At 37.9% G+C, this 23,142-nt stretch overlaps 1 protein-coding gene across 1 annotated transcript in view; it reads left to right on the plus strand.

The window, feature by feature from the left end:
* Positions 1-20,326, plus strand: part of LOC149535466 (DNA repair REX1-B protein) — a 77,036-nt gene extending 56,710 nt beyond the window's left edge. The window contains exons 3-4 of the mRNA XM_089804917.1: positions 19,397-19,501; positions 19,651-20,326. Coding sequence (XP_089661043.1) covers positions 19,397-19,501; positions 19,651-19,926 — 381 coding nt within the window. The 3' untranslated portion in view covers positions 19,927-20,326. The remainder of the gene's footprint in view (positions 1-19,396; positions 19,502-19,650) is intronic.
* Positions 20,327-23,142: the final 2,816 nt, after the last annotated feature.

A 23,142-nucleotide genomic window follows, 5' to 3' on the forward strand; every position in this document is an offset into this window, starting at 1 on the left:
TGTCCTTTCCGCTTCAAATGTATGCCAATGAAGAAGGCACTTATAAATAACATAGGCAGTAATAGGTTTATGATGGCAAAAACCCAAATTTTCAGAAACACACTTCAGAAGAACTTCTTGATTTTCCTGTTGTCTTTCTTCTAGTAATCTAGAGCGTCTAGATTCCATTGGCGTGCGACTGATGTAATGATCTAGCCTTAATATGATCAAAAGAATTAAATTTTGACTTGAGGTATTTTGTCAAGCAATTGGCATGTAACCCTGATATTAAGTTCTACTGCTGCTATAAATGGTTCAACTCCAAATTATATAACCATATGATTACGACATTTGCATACAATGTGACAAGTACAAAAAATATCGATACTGTATTTATATTAGTCTTCAAACATAGTAGGCACAAACATTGCTTTGACTACCTTGGATTATCAAGAAATGAGTACTAAATGAATTAACAAACTTCATTTATGTTTTGAAACACTAACACTTGGTATTATAAAACACAGACTTAAAAATGGAGGAACCTGTATACAACAACTGCTTAGTGAATTGGTGTCCTCCTTAAGATGTACTCCGTCCTGGAACTGTCATTGTTTAATCACACCCCTACCTGCCACTGACTGGAGTGGAGGTATCCGTAAATGGTAATCATTGTGGAGGGAGTATAATCTACCGTCCCATTGTTCTCAGCTTTGACAAGATTTGTTACTACTATGGAAACTAAAATGAATATCGACAAGTCCTAGCTGTAACCCTGTAACAACTCCTCAGACTCCTGCCGTAAACTGTATTATCTTGTTTGATATGGCTTTGCAAGTATGTAGCGTACTACTTTTGCTACACATGTCTTCATGCCTCCTTGTCTATATTGGATTGCGGGCCACTTGTCTCATCCTGACTGCAACGTATCTGTTATACAATTGATTGGGCATATTTCTGTTTCTATGTGCTCCTCCTTCAGTTACACACTTGGTTGTCACATGTACTCACAACTATTGTTACACTTCTGATAGGAGACACTAGTCAAGAAAAAGGGAGTTACATATTCCCTCTCCCAAAGATACGCTAAGAGATATTAAGTGGAAGTTTGAAGCCCCGAAACTCATTCAAAAATTGCCTTCACCCCACGACAAAGGCTCCTATGATAACCTCCCTCCAGAACTGGTGTCGTTTGGCTTCCCTTAGTTCAAACTTGTTCTTCCGCTAATCATGCCTTGTCATAGAATTGTATTTCAAAATTAACACTCTCGGGAATAACTCCAAAACAATTCTGTTTGCTCTGCCTTGATGTTTCACCTCCTTTAGAATTTTCCCAGTCCCTCTTAACAAGAACCATTATTCAGCTTTTTGAAGCGAAGTTCTCGTTCTTGAACGGAGCAAGGTAAGAGTTTCAACTATAACAATACCATATTAAACTTGGTCTCATGAAGACACGAGTCGAAAATCCTAATTAGTTGGGCCAAATAGTATTCCTCCACTGTTGTTGGTGACCAAGATTTCACATAGTAATGTAATCTCCGAATACAGAGTGAAATTTGTTGCTTCTGTCCTATCAGCCCAATTACTCCTGTTATTCCTCTTGATCAACATAACATTCTTACAGAGGCGTTACATCCTACATTCATGTGAAGAGTTTCCCGTGCTCGTTCGCAATCAAGCACTTTTGTGTAGCAATGCACGACAGAAAACTCATCATCACAGGTGTATCTTGGTCTCGAACTTAGGTTCTGCATAAAACACGACAAGTAATTACAACAAATCCCTTGCGGAGGTGAAAGATGTTTTGTCTCAAGAAAACTTCGCCAAGATATTTAGTTGCTGCTTATTCAGAGCAATTCTGTAGACAAGACCAATACATCAATACTGATTCTGGTGTAATCATGTGAGGCAAATGTTCACACCAAAATATTAAGATAATAATGGTCGCTTTAGCTAGTTCATGTGATCACTGCAAGGAAAAAGAATGGCCGTTAGTTTAGTCAGACACATGAAATTGAGGCTATCAACCTCTATTCTCGGCACTCCAATGTTTTCCTCAAAGTATTTTGAAATGCACATGCGTTGCCTCTCAATAGACCTGGCTTTGCAAAGACTTGTGAGAATATAGTATGGATCGTGATAATAATCTGTTGTATCTCAGTATAATTGTTTTGAATGTTACATAACTTATCTTTTTCCCAATGTTTAGAGCATGTATGTATTTGATACAATCACCATTTGTACTATAACCTTTATCACTCGATAAATCTGGTCCCATAGAGGTGCCTAGAATATTTCTAGATCCGCAGTGTAGAATTTGAATTGCTTCCTCAAACGATCACTACTGATGCAAATATAAAGCCCAAGACTACATATGCTCCCTAGTACTGTTCCTTCTGAATCAAACTTAGATATGCAAATTTGACCCTTCATAAATTTGTCTTTGTTATAATTTCACAGGCTAGCAGGAAAACTTGCTTTGATACCACTGTAGTATCCCTAATTGGATATTTACTAAATTTCTCTTTCAACAATATATTTAGAACTAAAACTTTGTAGATGTATTCCAGCACAATCGAATCCAATACAAAATCCAACAGATGTTTAACCGGCTTCTTAATTATAATATTCAAACTCAGATTTAGGCAAATGGAATACAATACGATGATTAAACCAAAAGATTCTCCATAAGTTAATAACCAGTTCCTTTCAGAATAATATTCAGGATTTCAAGCATATAGAAATGTATTACAAACCCACAATGATAAAACCAGAAGACTTCCATACAACTCCGTAAACACGTTACTGCATTATACAACAGCAACACAATAACCAGCACAAAAACCCAATCTTAAATATAGAGGAACAGTCAGATTGGAATACTAGAGTAAGAACCTGTAAGCGCGAATGAAACACCTGAACTGATGTCTCCTGGGACAATAGGTTTGCGTCCACTGTCTGCCAGCACAAGGGGCTATATTCTCAAATTAGCTGAAAGCTAAAGCTTTCTGAAAACTCTAACAAGAGAGAAAACTGAACGGAATCACAAATCAAGCATACCCAGGAATGAGCCTCTTCCCCGTTTAATACACAAACTAAGACTCTTCGTCTCCCCTCTGGCTCTCATCCTATTTCCTTGTGACTCTTCAACTTCCCTCTGGCATTTCGTCTTATTCCTCCTCGATCTTTTGCCCTTCTTATAACATTAATTGACCTTTTAATAATTTGAGTCTACGCTCTCAGTTAAATTTAACATTATATAAGATAAGACTCCAATATTTCTAATGTCCCAAAAAGGGTACATTATAGAAGGGGAATGTTTGAATGGTGGCCTTAGGTGCTGTATATTTAAGTGGACTGAATGTCCAAATTTCAAACAAAGTGAAGCCAAGACTATTATACTTTATTTCATCAAGGTAGCTGATCCGAGACCATAGGATAGTTTTTGGGTGTTTTTATAACCTTGTCCGTCTTCTATGATAATTTCAAATCTCCTTTACTCTAATTATCAATTAATGGATTAAATATCAAACTTCAGAATTTTTTGTAATGGAGCAGTTTATGGTAGGCAACAAATATTTAGTTTCACAAACCGGAACTATATTAATTAAAGATGGTTATAATGGTTCTCTTGATTAGATTGTGCATTCAGTAGAGATTGAGGTGGAATGTATTGTTTATTGAATTGGTTAAACTTTTGTTATTATTCTTAATTGAAATATTGAAAATTGTGATTATTAGATTGTAAGCGGTCAATTTTCTTATTGGATTGTGAAATTTTCCCTTAATTCCTTTCCAATTACATACTTTAGAATCAAATTTTCTGGCCAATCAGAAATAAGCATGGAATTAATTTTTAAAAGATTTTTAATGTTTGTGGGCTTTTGATGCATCTCCGAAATGGGTTGGGTATCTGTTTTCTTAGATAGCTAGAGGACACATATGGTTGCATGTGTTAATTATGATACTGAGATGCAGTGGCAAGTGTCTTCCGCAGGCCCATTATAGACAGATGGTTTTAGGCCCCTCTTGAACTATCATTGTTTGGCTATCATTTTTATTTTTGTTCATTTGGTTGCTCATTTCTTTGTTTTCACTGTAAACGGTCTTGGATTAGATTCTTCCTCTGCTGGAATGCTTAAATGTTTTTGAGTCAAAATGCAAAGACTTGGTATAATCATTTGATACAAGCAAGCGATTAGAGAGCATTATGAATTCATTTAGAGTTGTTGGATTTCTATTGACCTTGGATACAAAGGGTCTTCGGATCACCTGAAGGCACAATGAGCTTTCTTGCTTGACGTCGGGTGTTCAGGTGAAAGGCCATGTTGAAACCAGTTATTGACGAGTTTAGAGTTAAAGAAGTTCAAATAGCATATAATGCATTAAGCTGTTTATTTTAGGTTTCTAAAAAAGGAAGAGTTAGATCAGAATTAGAAGAGTTTAAGTTTATTGTTCTATAGTGAGATTTTCTAATATTGAATTGTAATTATGGAGTTTCTATGGATTTTGCAATATTATAGAAAATAACAGAGCTTGTTGAGAGAAAAGACCACTTCCTCCAATGCTCACTTTGCAGAATCCAATCCTCACAACCTTAATGCCCGCACACTGAGCCTCCGCGCAAGCACACTGATATGTGATTCGATTAGTCCTACACACTGGATCTACCCTGAAACAGTTGCACGCCTCATTTTTTTCACTTTTTCTGAATTGGGTGAGGTGATAACAGTGTTGTCATTTTCAATTGCCAAGACAGTTGTTAAAATGTAGAAAGAAAAAAAGATTACAACTAGGCAGGTATGCAGAAAATTGCCCATGGTTATTAAACTGTATTCTGTGATTGCAAGTATTCATTGTTTGAGATCAATTCATTGGGCTTCGCTAATATTAGTAATCTTTCAAATGTTGTTGTATTTGTCTCCGAGTTGTCCTTCCCCTATTTTAGTCTGTGATTTCTGCTACCTGTGTTGTTATATTTTACAGGTAGTTTCAGTTGATTGGTAGCTAGAGAGCAGGGCCATGGATAATACAACCATTAAATTTTAATAATCACTATTGTTCTGTCGAATTTCAGGCAGTAAAAGAAGTCATGAATTTGGTTAGAATGTTAATGTATTGGCTTTATATCCTGCTTTGCTGCCTAGAACAACATAAATTGAGATTCTGCACCATTTATCCCACTGCAGTAATGAATGCACCCTTTGCTCAAAACAAATTTATAAATTTCAAACCCCTTAGCTCACAACAATTGATTCTATTTTTTTCATATGATGAAATGTAACAGATAGTGTGGGGAAGATTCCAGGCACCAGGACAAACGCTTAGGCTCCAATTTCACTTTTGAGGTCTGTGTTGATGGACATTTCATTCTATTTGATCATTTGGTTGGGGCACCGACTTAGACTACCAATACCAGCTCAATATGGGTGTTTTGGCTGCTTGTTTCCATGACAATGACAATTTCAATTGAACTAATAATGAAGACAGGATAGTGTGGGGAAGATTCCATGCACCAGGACAAATGCTTGCGATGGGTCAAAATCTAAGTGCTGCTTCTGCAGGCATCTGGTGACTACTGGATGCTTCTGGAAAACTCGAAGGATTTTAGAGATTTTATAGGCTGAATGTTTAAAGGATACAAAATTTATTATTTTATTTAGAATAAAAGTAATTAAATTTGATTTTTCTGCCTACCATTTCCCCTCTCAACCAATGAAATGACAGATAAATAGTTTTGGTTAAATCAAATAAATATATTTATATTTCAGAACTATAGAAAACTTGGAGAGTTAAAAAAAATTTCTTAATGCTGATTGGACAGTTATAAAAGATAAATGGCATCAAACCGATGCATAAGTATCCTACCCATGGGCAGGAACTAGTAAAGATGATTATCGATAAGAGTGACAACCTCTTCACAGATAAAGATGATAAACTTTTTTATATGGAACCCCATAAATCTAAATGTTTTTATAATAAATAATGTGACTTTGTGTGGAATTTACATTGAGAAATGGAAACTGAAATTGTGTTGGCTCGACTTGAGAGTAGACAATCTATGGAATTTTTAGAAACAAAGTTGAAATAGAATGAAATATTGCTAGGGTTAATTGCAACAGCACATAAAAGCAGTGAAATTCGTTCCGGGTTCAACCTAGGTTCACTTGGGACGAACCAAATGTTGATTTTTTACAATTAGATTATTTAAATTATTACTTATGTAAATATCCTTGCAATATATTTTCACTTTATATTATACAAAGAACCTTTGACACCTTTAATAATACTTAATTCTCCTGCCACCATAATATACTAGACTTTATATATATTGAGCCCGATATGAATTTCTTTACACGATGGTGGCAATTGTTATATGTCCCATGAATTCGGGCTACTTGTTCGAATATATATACCACCCACGGTGAGTGGACATGACCCTACATGAAAAATTGCACCCAAACATCACAACGACCTATGATAGTTTGGAAGGATAGACGGTGTGACCAAACAATGAGGAATATGAAAGAAGACACTCAACTACTTGTCAGCAAGGATATTAACTCCTGACGCAACCAATAGGATATCCTGACATCACGAGAAGAACAAGTCCTGATTTGCACGAGCCATAAGACGGGTACATGCTCGATTACCTAGGGGATAATCAATGGGCATGTCTAATGTATGATAATTATAAGAAGGTAAACATATAAGTAAGGAACCCTTGAATTATAATAATAGGAAATATATACATATAGATACCATAGAGAATTATATATATATATATATATATTAACACCACATTCATTTTTCTGGCACCCAATCCATACCCATGACCGAACTGGACCTGGATCTAAACCAGGTTGAAACCAGACCAGGACCAGGAGTCTGGACCAGTGAACCAGACAACACAACTAATAATAATACATGGATGGTCAATGGTAGTTAGCTGGTAAGGTAATTATGGCCTTTAGATTGTATAAGGAGCTCCTTTTCAATAGTTCTAGTTTTGTGAAATATCCCAAATCAGATATTTACTCAATTTCCTTTTCAACAGTATATTTGGGACTGAACATTGCTGATGTCTTACAAACACAATCGAAACCCGTAGAAATTCCAACAGATATTTATCCAGCTTCTTCTTGAATATAGTATTTAGAAAACTCGAACATAGGCAGATATAATACGATACAATAATAAAACCAGAAGATTCCCCACAAGATAATAATCCGTTCTTGTCAAAATAATATTCAGGAATTCAAGCATATAAAATGCGTTACAAACCAACAACATAAAACCAGTAAACTCTCGTAAAACTCCTTAAAATAATGTTATTGCATCATACAACAACAATACAATAACCGGCTTCCAAAATCCAATCCTAAATACAGCTTCACAGTCAGATTGGAAAACTTAAGAAAAAAACCTATAAGCACATGCGAGACACTTGATGTGACGTCTCCGAGGACGATGGGTTTGCATCCACCGTCTACCGGCACGAGGGGCTACGTCCTCATACTAGCTGAAAGCTGAAGTTTTTCGATTACTTTCCCAAGAGAGAACTGAAATCTGAATAAGAATCCAAGCGTGCCCAGATGAAAGAGTCTCTTCTCTTTTTATACCCACAGCTGTGACTCTTCGACTTCCCTCTTGGCTTTTCGTCTTATCTCCCTTGTCCTTTTTGGCCCGTTTATAATTTAAATTGACCTTTTATATTTCGAGTCCCCGCTTTCCAAGTCAATTTTAATATTATACATAATATGCCTTCAATATTTCGAATGTTCCAAAAAGGGGACATTACAAATCTCCCCTCTTTAAAATTGATTGTCCTTAAGCAATCAGTACCAAGATCCCATACGAGTCTACAGGTAGCCCTGTAGCCCAATCTAAAAACACATCTAACCATATTGTGAAGCAAGGTGTCGAACTGCAATCCATCCATCAACTAGATCCTTGGGTCCCATGTTAAGCCAATTAATGTCACTGCACCTGAGGTCTGTAAAACTCTGAATGTCATCATATCCAATCTCAAACTAAGTATAACTGTGACCCAACTCTCAACAAGCCATTGATACAAACGGCCAACACTTGGATCTCAAACATTGATGGCATAACTAGCGAATATGATGAGATAAAAATGTATTAAGAAGTAATATATATCCCCATAGGCGGTGATGACCTATCCTAAATAGATGATGTAGGAGACGAGCTGCCCAAAAGCTGAAATTAACACCAAGGGCGCATAAAAGATAATATTGCCATCATCACTCTGAAGAGTCCTTACATACAAAGGGATCATGAGAAAGAACAAAGCTGAAAAAGCATCCCCTATGATCAACACATAACTCTCCTCAATCCTCCTCCAGGACCTATTTAACTGCTGAAATAAGAAATTCATCCAACTTATACATAAGTTAGAATTCAGAACCACGTAAAGGCTGTATGAAAGAGGAGCAATAGTAGTCACTTCACCACAACAATCTTGTGACCAAGGTTTGCTGTTAAAAACTATAGCTTGATCTGAATCTTTGAAGTCAAGGTCATCCTCTTCCTGGAAATCAAGAGGAACTCTCTCCTCTACCTCAAAAAGTGGATAATCAGAAATCCAACCAACATTAACCTCAAACAACGGGTTGTCTATAAGCTGAATGTGATTTGAATTTTTGGAACTTGGTCGCTTGGGGCAACTATCCAAATCATACGTCTTTTGAATGCTATCAAGTTCATCAATTACCTCTAGGAAAAATTCTCGTCTCTTTATGTCCTCATGTTCCCTAAAATGGTTTGTGCTTTGAATCTGATTTTCTGCTTCCTGAAGGGAAGACTGAGTATCAACCAATGCCTCACCAACATACTTAAGCTCCTTGTTGAGCTCCATAATCTCATTCCGTTCTTTATTCAATTGGTTGTTCAAGGATCCAACAACCTTAAGAGTAATCCTTGTCAGAAAGCAAACATAAGTAATCAGATTTCATAGTTTCAAGAGTTGTTTTGATCACTTGCAAATCAGCAACAAGTCAATCTCCTTCCACTCCCTTTTGAGCCTTCTTGTAGAGATCTTCAATCTTTTCGTGAGTGTTGTCATAACGTACCAATGAGGCCACAACCATGTCTTCATTAACCTTCAGCTGATTCTTTAAGGTATGCATTTCATTGTTGTCATGTTGACGTGGTTCATCGTCTTGCAGTGTTGTCTCAGTTTGTTTTTCCAATTTCATGCCTATTACAATAATAGATAAGACATCTATTATTAGTTAATGGTTGTCTTGTAAATATCTTTAGCTTTAGTTTGCTTTCGTTTTTTGCTTTCTTTGGAATAGAATGTTTCCATTCTTTACGATCGTTTCCTAAGGAAACATCGTCTCATTCTTTTGTATAAATTGACCTTTTGGTCTCTGTTATTAACAAGCAAGTATTTACCAATTACCTCGTAATATGGTATCAGAGCCAATACTTGAATTTTTTTGAAAAAATTATAATTTCATTCGAAATTATTTGCTAAATTTTTTTGAAATAATTCCTAAGGTTTTTCTCAGACAAGCCCGTCTAGGGTTTCTGATTTTTGAGAAATTCATCCGTGCAGCTAGGTTTCTTTTTTGGAGTTTTTTCCTACATCCGCCACCGTTTGGAGGTCACACTCTGTGTCTAGCGTCGTCTCAGCTTGAAGTCACGATCTAGGAAACAGATCTGTCTTTTTTTTTTCACAAAAATCAACATTTCTTTCTGCAAATCCGACCTCCCTAGCTGCCGACCGTTTTTTTCGAAATCCTAATTTTTGGGGTCGAAATTTTTTTTTGTTTGGAGATTCTTGGTGGGTTTTTCGAGAGCTCAACTGGGTTGTCGTCCGTTTTTTCTAGGTGCCTCGATTTTCGAGCCAGCGGATTCAAAAAATGACAGCAAATTCCTTTTGGGTTTTTCGAGCTCTCTTCTGGGTCATTCTCTGATTCTTCTGGGTCTTCCGTATTTTTGCCTCGAAGAACGTGCCTTCACAGATTTTCACAGTTTTTCATTGAAAAACGTGCCATGGCATCTCTGACAAATATTCTGCTCGAGCATAATTCCAAATTCAATGGTCGCAATTATGGAACATGGAAGCAGCGCATCATCGCAATCTTCGAATATCGAAACACCGATCAACTTGTTTTGGGTGTTAAGCAGTGTCCGACTTCTCCGGGTCCTGATCAAGATACATGGGATCTGAACAATCGAGAGGCAGTAATGCTTCTCAAACTATCCGTAGCTGATGACCAGCTTTCTCAGATTCCATCCGGCAAGACAGCGGCCGAAATTTGGACACATCTCAAAGGTCTTCATGAGACTTGCGACAAGAGCAGAGCCTTCTTTCTGAAAAACACTCTGTTTTCTATTGTCATGGATGAGCGCACTTCGCTCCAGGCACACTTGAATTGGATTCAGGAAATCCGTGATCAGTTACTTGCCATCAGTCGCAAGATGGAGGAAGAGGATATTGTGGTAATCACTCTTCGGAGTTTACCAAATTCCTATGAGCATTTTATCGAGACTCTCAACATCACATCTACTAGTGTTGATCTAAAGTTCACTGATCTCTACACCCTGCTGCTTTAGCAAGATCGGTGGAAACAACAGTTTGGTAGCAGCTCCAGTTCCACCTCCACTGAGCAAGCCTTTGCTGCGAAATCCTTTCAGAAGGATAAGGGCAAGTTTCAGCAACCATCTTAGCAGAAGTCTTCTGCTCCAACATCCGATGGTACCAAAAAGAAGAACATTCAATGCAACTACTGCCACAAGTATGGTCACATGAAGGTTGCATGTCAGAAACACTTAGCTGCCCAGTCTAAGCAATCAGGTTCGCAACCCAAAGCAAACAGTGCAGAGCACACTGAGCAGGCAGAATCTGCCTTTTACGCCTTCATGGCTAAAAGACCCGCAGATCATGTGCAGTCATCTGCCTGGTACATTGATTCAGGTGCCTCTCGACATTTCACTCACCGCAGAGACTGGTTTACTGACTACCAGCCTTATTCAGATTCTGTTATCTTTGGTGGTGGAGAAGAGTACACGGTTGTTGGTAAAGGCAATATTCAAATTCAGTCTGTTGGGAGGAAGCTCATATTCCTTGATGTGTACTACGTTCCAGGGATGGAACTAAATCTACTTTCGGTCAGTCAGTTGCTGCGACATTCTCCACACTTGGTAGTCACCTTCAATTCACATCAGTGCACCATCACTGATCGGGCGACTAAGTCTACTGTTGCAGTTGGTCTTGAGGATCATGGTCTTTTCAGACTTACTGATTCTAGTAATTCTCAGGACTTAGCTATGTCTGCTCGGCGATCTTCCATCAGCACACTTTGGCATTAGCGATATGGGCATTTAAATGTGCATTATCTCTCACAACTTGCTCAGGATGAGCTTGTTCTTGGTTTGCCAAAGATTCAAACCCAACACCTTGGAGTTTGTGACGCATGTCAGGCTGGGAAGCAACATCGCACACCTTTCCCCAGTGGCGATTCTTGGCGAGCTTCTCAAGTACTTCAGCTTGTTCATGCTGATATCTGCGGCCCTATGGCCACTCCTTCTGTTCTTGGTTACAGGTATTTTCTGCTGTTTATAGATGATTTCAGTAGAAAAATGTGGGTGTATTTCCTTAAAAAGAAATCCGATGCATTTACTGTATTTCAGAAGTTTAAACCCTTAGTTGAAAAAGAGTCTGGGAAATCTATTATTACTCTTAGATCAGACAATGGGTGGGAATTTTGTTCTAATGTTTTCTCCAGCTTCTTGGATACACATGGCATCCAACACTAGTTCACCACACCCCACACGCCACAACAGAACAGTGTAGTTGAACGTCGGAACAGGACAATCACCGAGATGGCTCGTTCCATGCTCGAACACAGACATGTTCCGAAGCGTTTTTGGGCAGAAGCAGTTAACACTGCAGTTTATCTGTTGAACTGGTCACCCACAGTGGTGGTCAAAGGTAAAACTCCGGAAGAGGCCTGGTCAGGTCGCAAGCCCAAAATCAGTCACCTGAAGGTTTTTGGCTCTCTTGCTTTTGTTTGGATCCCTGATGCTTCACGCACCAAGTTGGATGCCAAGAGTCAGAAACTGATGCTTGCTGGATATAGCAGTCTTCACAAAGCCTACTGACTTATTGACGTTGAGACATCTCGTCTCATATACAGCTGCGATGTAGTCTTTGATGAGCAGCGAGGACCATTCATGCCTGTTTCTCTTGTTCCTGATCCAGCAGACCAGCCTATGCAGGTTCATGATTTGGGAGTTCGGCTTCCATTAGGTCCACCTGATGGGAGGGCTCTAGTAGCTCCTACAGCTCCAGTCCTGCCAGTGGTACTTGTACAGACACCTCCGGCTTCTCTTCCAGGATCACCTCGTTTTGAAGATGCTTCACCTGAGTTTGATCCAGATTCTTCTGATGAGGATCCTGCTGATCAAGCATCTCCTAGTACTACTGTTGGTCATTCTCCTCTCCGGCCTAAGTGGTGGGCTAAGACACTTGCTGATCTTCATGATGACGAGCTCATTGATGGGAGAACTGCTCGAAAAAAGAGCAAAACTACTGATTCTCTTAACTTTGCTCTTATGGCCAACATTCACAGTGTGTTTGAACCTCAAACATATTCCGAGGCTAAAGGAATTTCAGAGTGGGAACAGGCCATGCAATCTGAACACCAGAGCCTGCTAAAGAACAACACTTGGGTCCTTTCTGATCTTCCCCCAGGGAAGAAACCCATTAGCTGCAAATGGGTCTACAAAATCAAATACAAATCAGATGGTACTTTGGATAAGTACAAAGCTCGTTTAGTGGCAAAGGGCTTTTCTCAGCGTCAGGGCATTGATTATGAGGAGACCTTTGCTCCTACTGCAAAGATGAGCACCATCAGATTAGTCCTAGCCATGGTAGCACAGTTTGGCTGGAAGGTCCATCAGATGGACGTAAAGAGTGCTTTCCTGAATGGTGATCTCCATGAAGAGGTCTACATGACGCAGCCTCCTGGTTTCAAGGTTGCTAGTAAAGACCATCAGGTTCTCAGATTGGTAAAAGCTCTCTATGGTTTGAAGCAAGCCCCTCGGGCATGGTACATCAAGATTGATACGTACCTCAGTGATCAAGGCTTCAAGAGGAGTTCTTCAGACTCAAATTTGTACATCAAGACTACTGACAGTGACATCATCCTTCTGGTTATCCATGTGGATGATCTGATCATCACTAGCAGTTCGGCATCTTTGATTCAGGGAATCAAACAACACTTATGCCAGTCTTTTGATATGACTGACCTTGGGCTCATGCATTATTGCTTAGGTGTTGAAGTTTGGCAACAGTCTTCTGGTATATTCATCTCTCAGTCCAAATATGCCAGGGCCTTGTTAGACAAATTCCGAATGTAGGATTGCAAACCTGCATCTACACCTATGGAGAAAGGTCTCAAGTTATCAGCCAAGTCTGATTCTCCTTCCGTTGATGATACTACGTATAGGCAACTAGTAGGCAGCTTCATCTACCTATCTGCTACTAGGCCTGATATCAGCTTCGCAGTCAGCTATATTTCACGCTTTATGACAGCTCTTAAGGCTGATCATTGGATGGCAGCAAAGCGTGTGCTTCGTTATGTGAAGGGCACTTCTGATTATGGACTTCTGTATTCTCGGAGTTCTAATCCTAAACTCAGTGGGTTCACAGATTCAGATTGGGCAGGCTCTGTTGATGATAAAAAGTCAACATCTGGATATGTGTTCAGTTTGGGATCCGGTGCAGTCACATGGACCAGCAAGAAGCAGCAGGCAGTTTCTCTCTCTTCTACAGAGGCTGAATACAGAGGGACTGTTAAGGCAGGATGTGAAGCTGTCTAGCTTCGTCGGATGCTTGGGGACATGCAGATGTCATCAGCAGGACCGACTACTCTGTTTGTTGATAACGAAGGCGTTATCAAGTTAGCACGGAATCCAGTCTTCCATGAACGAACCAAGCATGTGGATGTTCATTGTCATTACATACGACAGCTGGTTGAAGACGGGACTATAGATCTGCAGTATGTTCCTACCACAGATCAGACTGCAGACATTCTCACCAAGCCTCTTGGTTCTGATAAGTTTGTCAAATTCCGAGGACAGCTTGGTGTGTTAGATAGATTAACCATTAAGGGAGGGTATTACAATAATAGATAAGACGTCTATTATTAGTTAATGGTTATCTTGTAAATATCTTTAGCTTTAGTTTGCTTTCGTTTTTTGCTTTCTCTGCAATAGAATGTTTCTATTCTTTACGATCGTTTCCTAAGGAAACATCGTCTCATTCTTTTATATAAATTGACCTTTCGGTCTCTGTTATTAACAAGCAAGTATTTACCAATTACCTCGTAATAATGCCATGGATATTAGAAATATATGGTTCATCACCTTCTCAAAATCATAGGTATTCTCTTGTTCTCTTGATTTGTATGCAAAGGCCAAAGTTTTGCTATGTTATCATTTGCATATAAGGGCTCATCATACAAGGACCCCGACCTGCTATTATTTCGTGTGCAACCTATCTCATCAATAAGCCTATCAAAGCTAACCTCCAATTCTCCCATGAAGAAACTCACACCCTATGTAACAACTTTTGTGTGATCACGAGAAGGCTGCAAACCAATGGTGGTTGTCTGTTCTTTTTCAAGATCCTCTATTAAATGATTTTGGCTTGCTGGAAATTCTTTATACAAATTTTTGCACTGGTCTTTTTCAAGGGGATCCTGAATCAATTCAAAGTACTTTCTTTTTGCCACATCTGTCTTATTTTGTTGCTCTAGATGAAGCTCCAAGTAATCGCTGAATGGTAAATCATTCTGAACTTGAGTAGGAAGTTTTTGATACTCTTTATAAATGTTGAGTATTTCTGTTCTTATATCTGCTGATTGGGGCACCCATGGTCGAAAATATTCAACTCTTTCTTTAGGATTGCTACAACTCATGAAGGGTTGCCTATTGATTTCTCTTGTTTTAGGCTGTGTAGAGATAACAAAAGAGGTTGCCACTACAACAGAATCATGCTTCTCGAGTGTTCCATCTGCACCTTCATTATGTTGATGATTCAACATGCTTCTTGAAATGGGTAATATCTCAATCACGTTCCTTAGATGTGTTTCTCCAACTATATCAAGCACCTCTAATAGAAAGCTGCAGTTCAAACACCAATAATCAAATACTCGAATTCTTCACAGTAGGACCGCAATTGCTATCAAAAGATGCCTGTGGATAGTATTTATTATAGTGTGGGACTATTGAGGCCTTAGGAAGTTCATACCAATAGTCAGTCCCCACATTATCTTTTGCACTTTTGTCACCCCCACCATTCAATGATGAATATTTAATAGTATAAGAATCTATCCCACCTTCAGCTGGGTAATGTATACATAAATGTGGGAATTTGTGACTGAAACCAAGCTGTTTAGCTGTTTGAAGGCAACAAGGATCACATTGTAGATATAAACTGTTGTCGCTTAACAATGATATCTTCAAACTCAACTCTCACAAATTGCAACTTCGAGAGAATAAATATCTCATTGAGCAATATTCAGCTCTTCTATAACTATCTAAAACTTTTTTGTTGACTTCCAAGTCTTTACCAATCTGCAATCAATATCAGTAACTTCTGCCCCACCGGGTACGTAATACTGAATGTGTTGATGATAAAACCAATGCCACCCAAAACAACATAGCTCATGTACATGTATGTGATAAATGTACTCAAATTAATATATTTGCTCTCCAAATGCATACAATAACTACAAGAGCATAATATATTTGTTTTTGTAGTTATTGTCTTCACCATCCAGGAACACAATTGACATTTCAGGTGTTGTCACATTCTTGTGAATGGACATATCTAATCACAACATAATTTAGAAGTCTCTTATATTAAAACTAGCATGTATTGTCGTCCACGTGTCATCTTCTGAAAAGCTTAATCACTTGGAACATTAGGATTGGGAGGAATGCCTCCTGGGAAGTCTTTTGTAGCCAAATTTTTCCCAATTGCGCTTCCGTCTGTTATAACAACCGATCGAAGTTCATAGTTTGAAAATTGCAATCCTTCCCACAGTATTCCAATGTGTGTTAGAAATCCATCGTGTGAGACTATTGCAATTTCCTTCTCCTTTCGTGCCAGTATCTAGTTAAGAAACGCTTTCCCACTAATTAAAAATTCTTCTATTTTTTCTTTAACATCTAGCTTCCACAAAACATCTTCATCTATTTCTACCATAGAAAAATCAATGGCAGGGAAGAGATTCAGGTACTCGCTGATACTTTTCCTCTTCCAATATTCTGCATGAACTTCATTCACGGGAATGTTAATTGCAACCTAATAAAATATTTGTCACCTTCTATAATCCTGTGAACAACTGGACACTCGATATAACAATTCCCTCAGTGGTTACACTTATAGGTTATAGGCACGTGGATTACCAAAACTATCCAAACTCGGCGACCTCCACGCTGATATGTAACACACTAACAATATAAGGTATCGCCTGGGTGGCGTATTTGAAGAGTCACCAATTCCACACTGAAGAGTCGGGAGTGTTGATATTGCCATGTATACCTATTTGCATTACTTGTCCTCTGCAAATTCTATAATGGGAAAGGTGTTACAATAGTGTCGTTTGGAATACCTGCCACGTATCTCCTTATGAGCTTCAAAGTATATTTTTTTAAAAATACGGCTTCGACAGTTTTCTCGTCACAACCTTCGCCAAAATACTCAAACGGCGGCCACAAATACATTGAAACACTTCTGATTATTTCCGATAATGTGGAAGAAAGAAAAACTAACTAACAGAGGTGTTGTTCGTGTAATTTGCTTAAATCTAGAATTTATTGTTTGTGCCTGTTGGAACAAAATACTCAACCTGACAACATTAATAAGTCTTTACGCCAAATCCAAATATACGTTACACCAACTTTTGCTCACTTGTAATGGTTTCTTTGCTTCTTTATTCTAGCACTCGCATATACCGGAAATGGCTAGGTGTGAATGTCAAGTACTCGGAAGCACACCAAGTGTAATAAAGCGACTTTATTTTCTTGACTCAAGATGTTGATTGATCTTCTCAATTTGATTTGATCAGTGCAACTTAAAAAGGAATTGCACGGTAGAACAATCTCCACCTTCGACCAATGTTAGAAGCCCGACATAGGAAATACCAATTTACCATCACTCCATTCACAAAGAATTATCAAAACATTAATAGTAGACTATTGGGGATGCTTGCCAAGAAACAAAGAAATATCCTTCATTAACCGATAGAATCCAAGTGAGTTGAAAGCTTTGCACAAAATCCTCCTTAAAAGCTTCACGTACTGCAGAGTACTATATTGGTAATATTTGGAACAGTGTGTAGGTCATTAAAGAATAATGTTTTGGAGCCCACCACAGAATAATTGACAGTGTGAATATTTGACTTCCTCGACCTTGGCTTCTACTCACAAATTGTGCCCTAGAATGTACTTAGGGCTTAGTATTGCTCCATTTTATGTTAGAATATTAAGAGTTTATAACATACTTTCAGACTATCCAAAATTTCTCCAGTCAGAATAATGCTTGCAGGGGCAAAGACTTCAAAGCTGAAAAATAGGTCTTGCTTGTCAAACCCAGATAAGGCTAAGAGAACTGTAAAACCTTTGTGTTTTTACTTTGAAACTCAGAGGGAACCAAACTTGTTCTGATAAGCCTTTCAGAAAATCTACCTCTGCTAAAACTTTGGTATGCAAATCTGATCCTTCAGGATGGCAGCATACATGGCTCTGTTATAATTTCACAGGCTGGTAGGAAGATCAGCTTTGATACCACTGAAATATCCCAAACCGGATATTTACTCAATTTCCTTTTCAACAGTATATTCGGGACTGAACATTGCTGATGTATTACGAACACAATTGAAACCCATAGAAATTCCAACAGATATTTATCCAGCTTCTTCTTGAATATAGTATTCAAAAAGCTCGAACATAGGCAGATATAATACGATACAATAATAAAACTAGAAGATTCTCCACAAGATAATAATCCGTTCTTGTCAAAATAATATTCAGGAATTCAAGCATATAAAATGCGTTACAAACCAACAGCATAAAACCAGTAAACTCTCATAAAGCTCTTTAAAATAATGTTATTGCATTATACAACAACAATACAATAACTAGCTTTTAAAATCCAATCCTAAATACAGCTTCATAGTCAGATAGGAAAACTTATTAAAAGAACCTATAAGCACATGTGAGACACCTGATTTGATGTCTCCGAGGACAATGGGTTTGTGTCCACTGTTTGCCGGCATGAGGGGCTACGTCCTCATACTAGCTGAAAGCTGAAGCTTTCCGATTACTCTCCCAAGAGAGAACTGAAATCTGAATAGTAAATCCAGGCATGCCCAAATGAAAAGAGTCTCTTCTCTTTTTATCCCACAGCTGTGACTCTTAGACTTCCCTCCTAGTCTTTCGTCTTATCTCCCTTGTCCTTTATGGCCTGTTTATAATAGTAAATTGACTTTTTATATTTCGAGTCCACACTCTCCAAGTCAATTTTAATATTATACATAATATGCCTTCAATATTTCCGATGTCCCAAAAAGGGGATATTACATTTTGCAATCTCCTATTTTGAACATTGAAGACTATGGTGCTTATGGAGATGCAAACAAAATTATCAGTGTACATTTGTGTTAGGAGTTAAGTTGACATCAACCTTTTAAATCGAATGTATTTAATTATTTCTAATGTTGTTTATAAATCGTTAATAAGGGATGAGGTATTCACCGCATTCAGTAAATATTCTTTTTTAACCATCAGAGTTTTGCTGTTATAGTAATTAAGTTTGACTGGTACAGTAACTCCAATACTTCCTACAATCCCTTGTGTTCCTGTCCCCTCCTCTGGTTACCTCCCTCATATCTTAAATAGTTGCCAATTCTCCAAATGTTTACTATGCGTTCACACATTCCACACGCAGACATTTATACACACATACATGCATGCATGTGTATTAGTCCGTACATGCATGCATTCATATACAGCTATACTGTGTGCATGCTCGAATATCTACATGATTGCTTGCATGCATGCATGTACACATATATGGTTACTATGCATGCATGCATACATACATAAATGTTTACTAGACATGCATACATAAATAAATACCAACATACATGATACACACATATACATATAATCATAATTTGCACAAGATGTATAAAGTGAAATACAGAACAGAGCTGACAAATCAAATTTGATTTTTCAATGTCACTTGTCAAGCATTAATGATAAATGAAAATAGTAGAGCAGACGGAGTCTATATGCAAACAGATTCTAAACTATCTGTAAAGAATATAATTCTTATATTTTCACTTTTGTTTTCTTGATTTTTACTCAGGTAATTGAAATGGAATCAATACTGGGGAGCTCTGATTGCTGTCGAGAAGACCTTGCTAACTTGTTGAAGACAGTTCAATCCCATGAGAAACAGAAGCTACACATGGTAGAGGGTTTCCCATTTTTGTACTTGCATTTTTTATATGAAATTGTGTTTTCTTGAATTCTATTTTATTCTTATGTCCATTCTTAACAAAGATGTTATTCCCATGGGTGATTTCTAACTATGTTCATTGTTACCTTAAAACTGAGAAGACTGCTACTATCCAAGTTTTGAAGAAGGCTGGTCGCCCATCAGAGCGTCTTGTCACACATGAGCGATGCCAATTCAAGGACAGGCCTTATCAGCATCAATGCATACATGTTCATGAATTAACAGAAGCAACTGGACTTGAGGATGCAGAAGCAGATGCTGAATATGATGCTGCATTAAATGAAGCCATCAAAGCTGTACAGGAAGCAGTAACATGTATTAATGAGCACGTGGAAGAGATTAGATATGAGATAGAAGAGTTAGACTCTAGGGAATGATCAGAAAAGTAATGATTTTTGCAGATAGACTTCGTGAAGCAGACTAATCAGATATTGTTTGAACCAAATTTTGTACAATACATAAGAGGAACTGCTATATGCGAACATTTTCTTAAGCTTGAAAGAAAACTTATTCTATACGTTTGTAAATAATGATCTTTCTCAGGTCAAAGGAAGGGTGTGTAATTCCTGCCAATTTATTATTTTGCAGTAATGTTCACCCATCAACCTGGAGTAGAAGGTACAGAAATATAAAGAACTACTGGCTATTAAAAGGTGATGTAAATCATTTGGAACTTAAGTATGAATTGACTATACCAACTTTAAGGTAAGTTGAAGGATCTCAAAGAAAGATTACATGTTGTATCATTCTATGTATGAATCAAGAATCTTATTTTCATGGGGGTTGTGATTGGGTACAGTGGTATGCCCTTCAATTAAAGTAACTACTCGATATATTTACCGCAGATACCTGAGGTTAGGGGGAAGAACTCTTAACAACCAGCATGTTGGGGCTGTTTGAGTTGGGAGAGCACCCCACATAAAGAACAATGTGTTGGCTATAAACTTGTTTTTAGTTAGGGACCCTGGACCCTTAAATCTTGAGAATGAAAATATCAGTCTAAGATCCAGTGCCCCCCAAACCCACCTGATTCAAAAAGCTGCTTATGACATTTGTAGATGATCATTTTAATCCACTGAGTTGATTTCTGAAGTGTTATAGTGAACCTTTATCATCTCACTCGAGAATTGAGCCCACCATACATTAATATCATCAGTATGCCCCCCATCATACCTTAAAGACTGCTTCCTTGATAGGGGATTACTGGGAGAAATGAGAGAGTAAGTCTTCTTTAACACAACACAAACTGAATGTAGAGTTAGTAGAAAGTGAATTTTAAGTTGGCAATGGCTATTGCTCATGAAATGGTTCTTGCTCAGGGCTTGGGCTCTTTGGTGTTGATGCCACTGCCCTTGGGGTCTGTAATGCTGGTTCCTGAGGTTTTGAGGGCAGCTCTTCAGTGATGCTTCTGCACTAGTTTTCATTGAGCATTCTTTTGGTGGACTTGCTCTTGGGTAATTTGGTGCTGTGGGTGTTGAGGTCCTCTCAAAGCCTCTTTCTGTTGTTGATGGACGGAGCTTTGCCTGTGTTGCCAGATCTACTACTGCTCTTCTTTTTAAGGGGACATCTTGTCTTCTGGCTGGTGTCAATACCTCCATGTTGTTTGCGGCCATGATATGGAGGGATAATATGGATTTCTACCAACATTGGGGATTGGCGTGTAGATTTGGTGGTTTTTGGCCTTATCTGCCAGATCTTTATCGATGAGTGGACTCTTCGAAGTCTTTAGTTGCTGGTAACGTTGAGTTTTCCCCCCGTGGTAAGGGATTTTTATTGCTTCTTTTATTTTCTCCCAGTAATTGTATTTTGGTGTTGAGCAAATTGTGGGCTTGAGGTGTTCACTCTATCTTGGTCAAATCATGGTCCCTCTTACTGAACCACTCAATGTGCATTGACTGGTAGTGAGTCTTTGCAATCTGCCCCTTGATTTTTGGTAGAGCTCTCATTTTGAGGCCATTTGCAACTCTATCAGCCGCTTCTTAAAGATTAATGTTATCACTTCCTCCATGGGTCTTTCTACTTTTGCACACTTTGATCAATACTAACATCTCCATACCTGTTCCTGGGGATGTGGCTCTCACAGTTGAGAATAGGCCATGGAATCAGTCGCTGGATTATGAGTCTCCCCTTTTGATGTTATCAATGCTTCTTTTATGATCACTTGGCCACATATTGTTCTCTTACGTATTGTAAAGGTGTTGACACTTGGTGGAAGGACACTAATGGTAATCACCTTATTGTCTCGACTTTTGATTCTTTCTTTAATGACTGTTCATGTGGTGATGATGATTACTCTCATGTAGATGTTTCTCTTCCTATTGTTGGTATGGCCTCCTCTAGCCCCATGGATCCTACTCCACCTCTTGTTGTTGGTGTGGTTCCCTTTCGCCGTGTAGCCCCTTCATTTTTTTGCTCCTGTTTTGCTTCAACTTTTGGATGATGTGCTAACCTTGTCAACATTGTGCTCCATGTGTTGATAATCTCAGTTGGGGGATTCCCCCACTTCCCCCACCCCCGTGATGGTGTTCCTAATGATAGTACTTCGGGTATTGTTGTTTGTTGGTGAAGGAAAACAATTTTACTAATTTTGGTGTGGGTTACTAATTTTGCCGCTTTAACGTAAGTGGTTTGTATCAGCTTTTTGCTGACTGGTATTTTCTTGACTAGTTGTGTCCTATTTGGCATGTCTTTGTATAGTGTCAACACCTTTCTATTGCTACTCTTATTATTTAAAAAACACCACATAAATTGGGGATTAACATTTTTTACACATGCAATGCCTAAAATTTGAAGTTGAAAATATATGTAATTTTTTTAATATATAAATGTATATATTGGCACTTAGCAAGCTTGACTTCTAACAAAACACTTAAATTTTTTCCTATGTAATAATTTTTCTTTCTAAATTCGTCTTAAGAGTTGAGTAATAATATTATGAACACTTAATTTCAAATATAAATAATTGACGAAACATTCAAAGCCACTTAGATGCAATAAATGTTGAATACCTCTTTATGAAAAAATTATCACAAGTAAACATAATTTCCTAATCATCTTAAATCTTGTTATAATAACTATGACTTTTAATTTTTCTTTTTCTTTTATCCAATCCATAACAAGAGACACAATGTGTCAAAGTTCTTGCCTAAAGTTGATATTGTTTTAAGAGGTGTAAAATTATAAAAGTTTGAGAAAAAAATGAAACAATATACAAAGAAAGTGCATACAAATTTTTTACATAACACGATAAAGGGGGCCACACATTTGATCACTTAGAGGGGAAGATAAGTAATGGAATTGCTACATCGTTTCATCTCCAACTCAGTATGAAATATATGCTTGCTCATTAAGGAGAGGGATGAAAGAAAGAAAGACATAAAGAAAAGAACCGACTGCACGTTTAAGATATCACTTGAGTTCGGTCGAGTTAGCCGATGTATTACATGAATAAATAAAATAATTGTTAAAATATTTATGTATTGTATGCTATAAATAAATATACAAATATTAAAAGTTAAATTTTGTTTAAAGTACAAAAATAAAATAATAATTGAAATAAATTAAAAAGATAAAAACACAAAGGTTAGAGATGT

The sequence above is a fragment of the Cupressus sempervirens genome, chromosome 10 (assembly GCF_028749045.1).
Source record: "Cupressus sempervirens isolate cs-2001-9-10 chromosome 10, ASM2874904v1, whole genome shotgun sequence".
NCBI classification, from domain to species: Eukaryota; Viridiplantae; Streptophyta; class Pinopsida; order Cupressales; family Cupressaceae; genus Cupressus; species Cupressus sempervirens.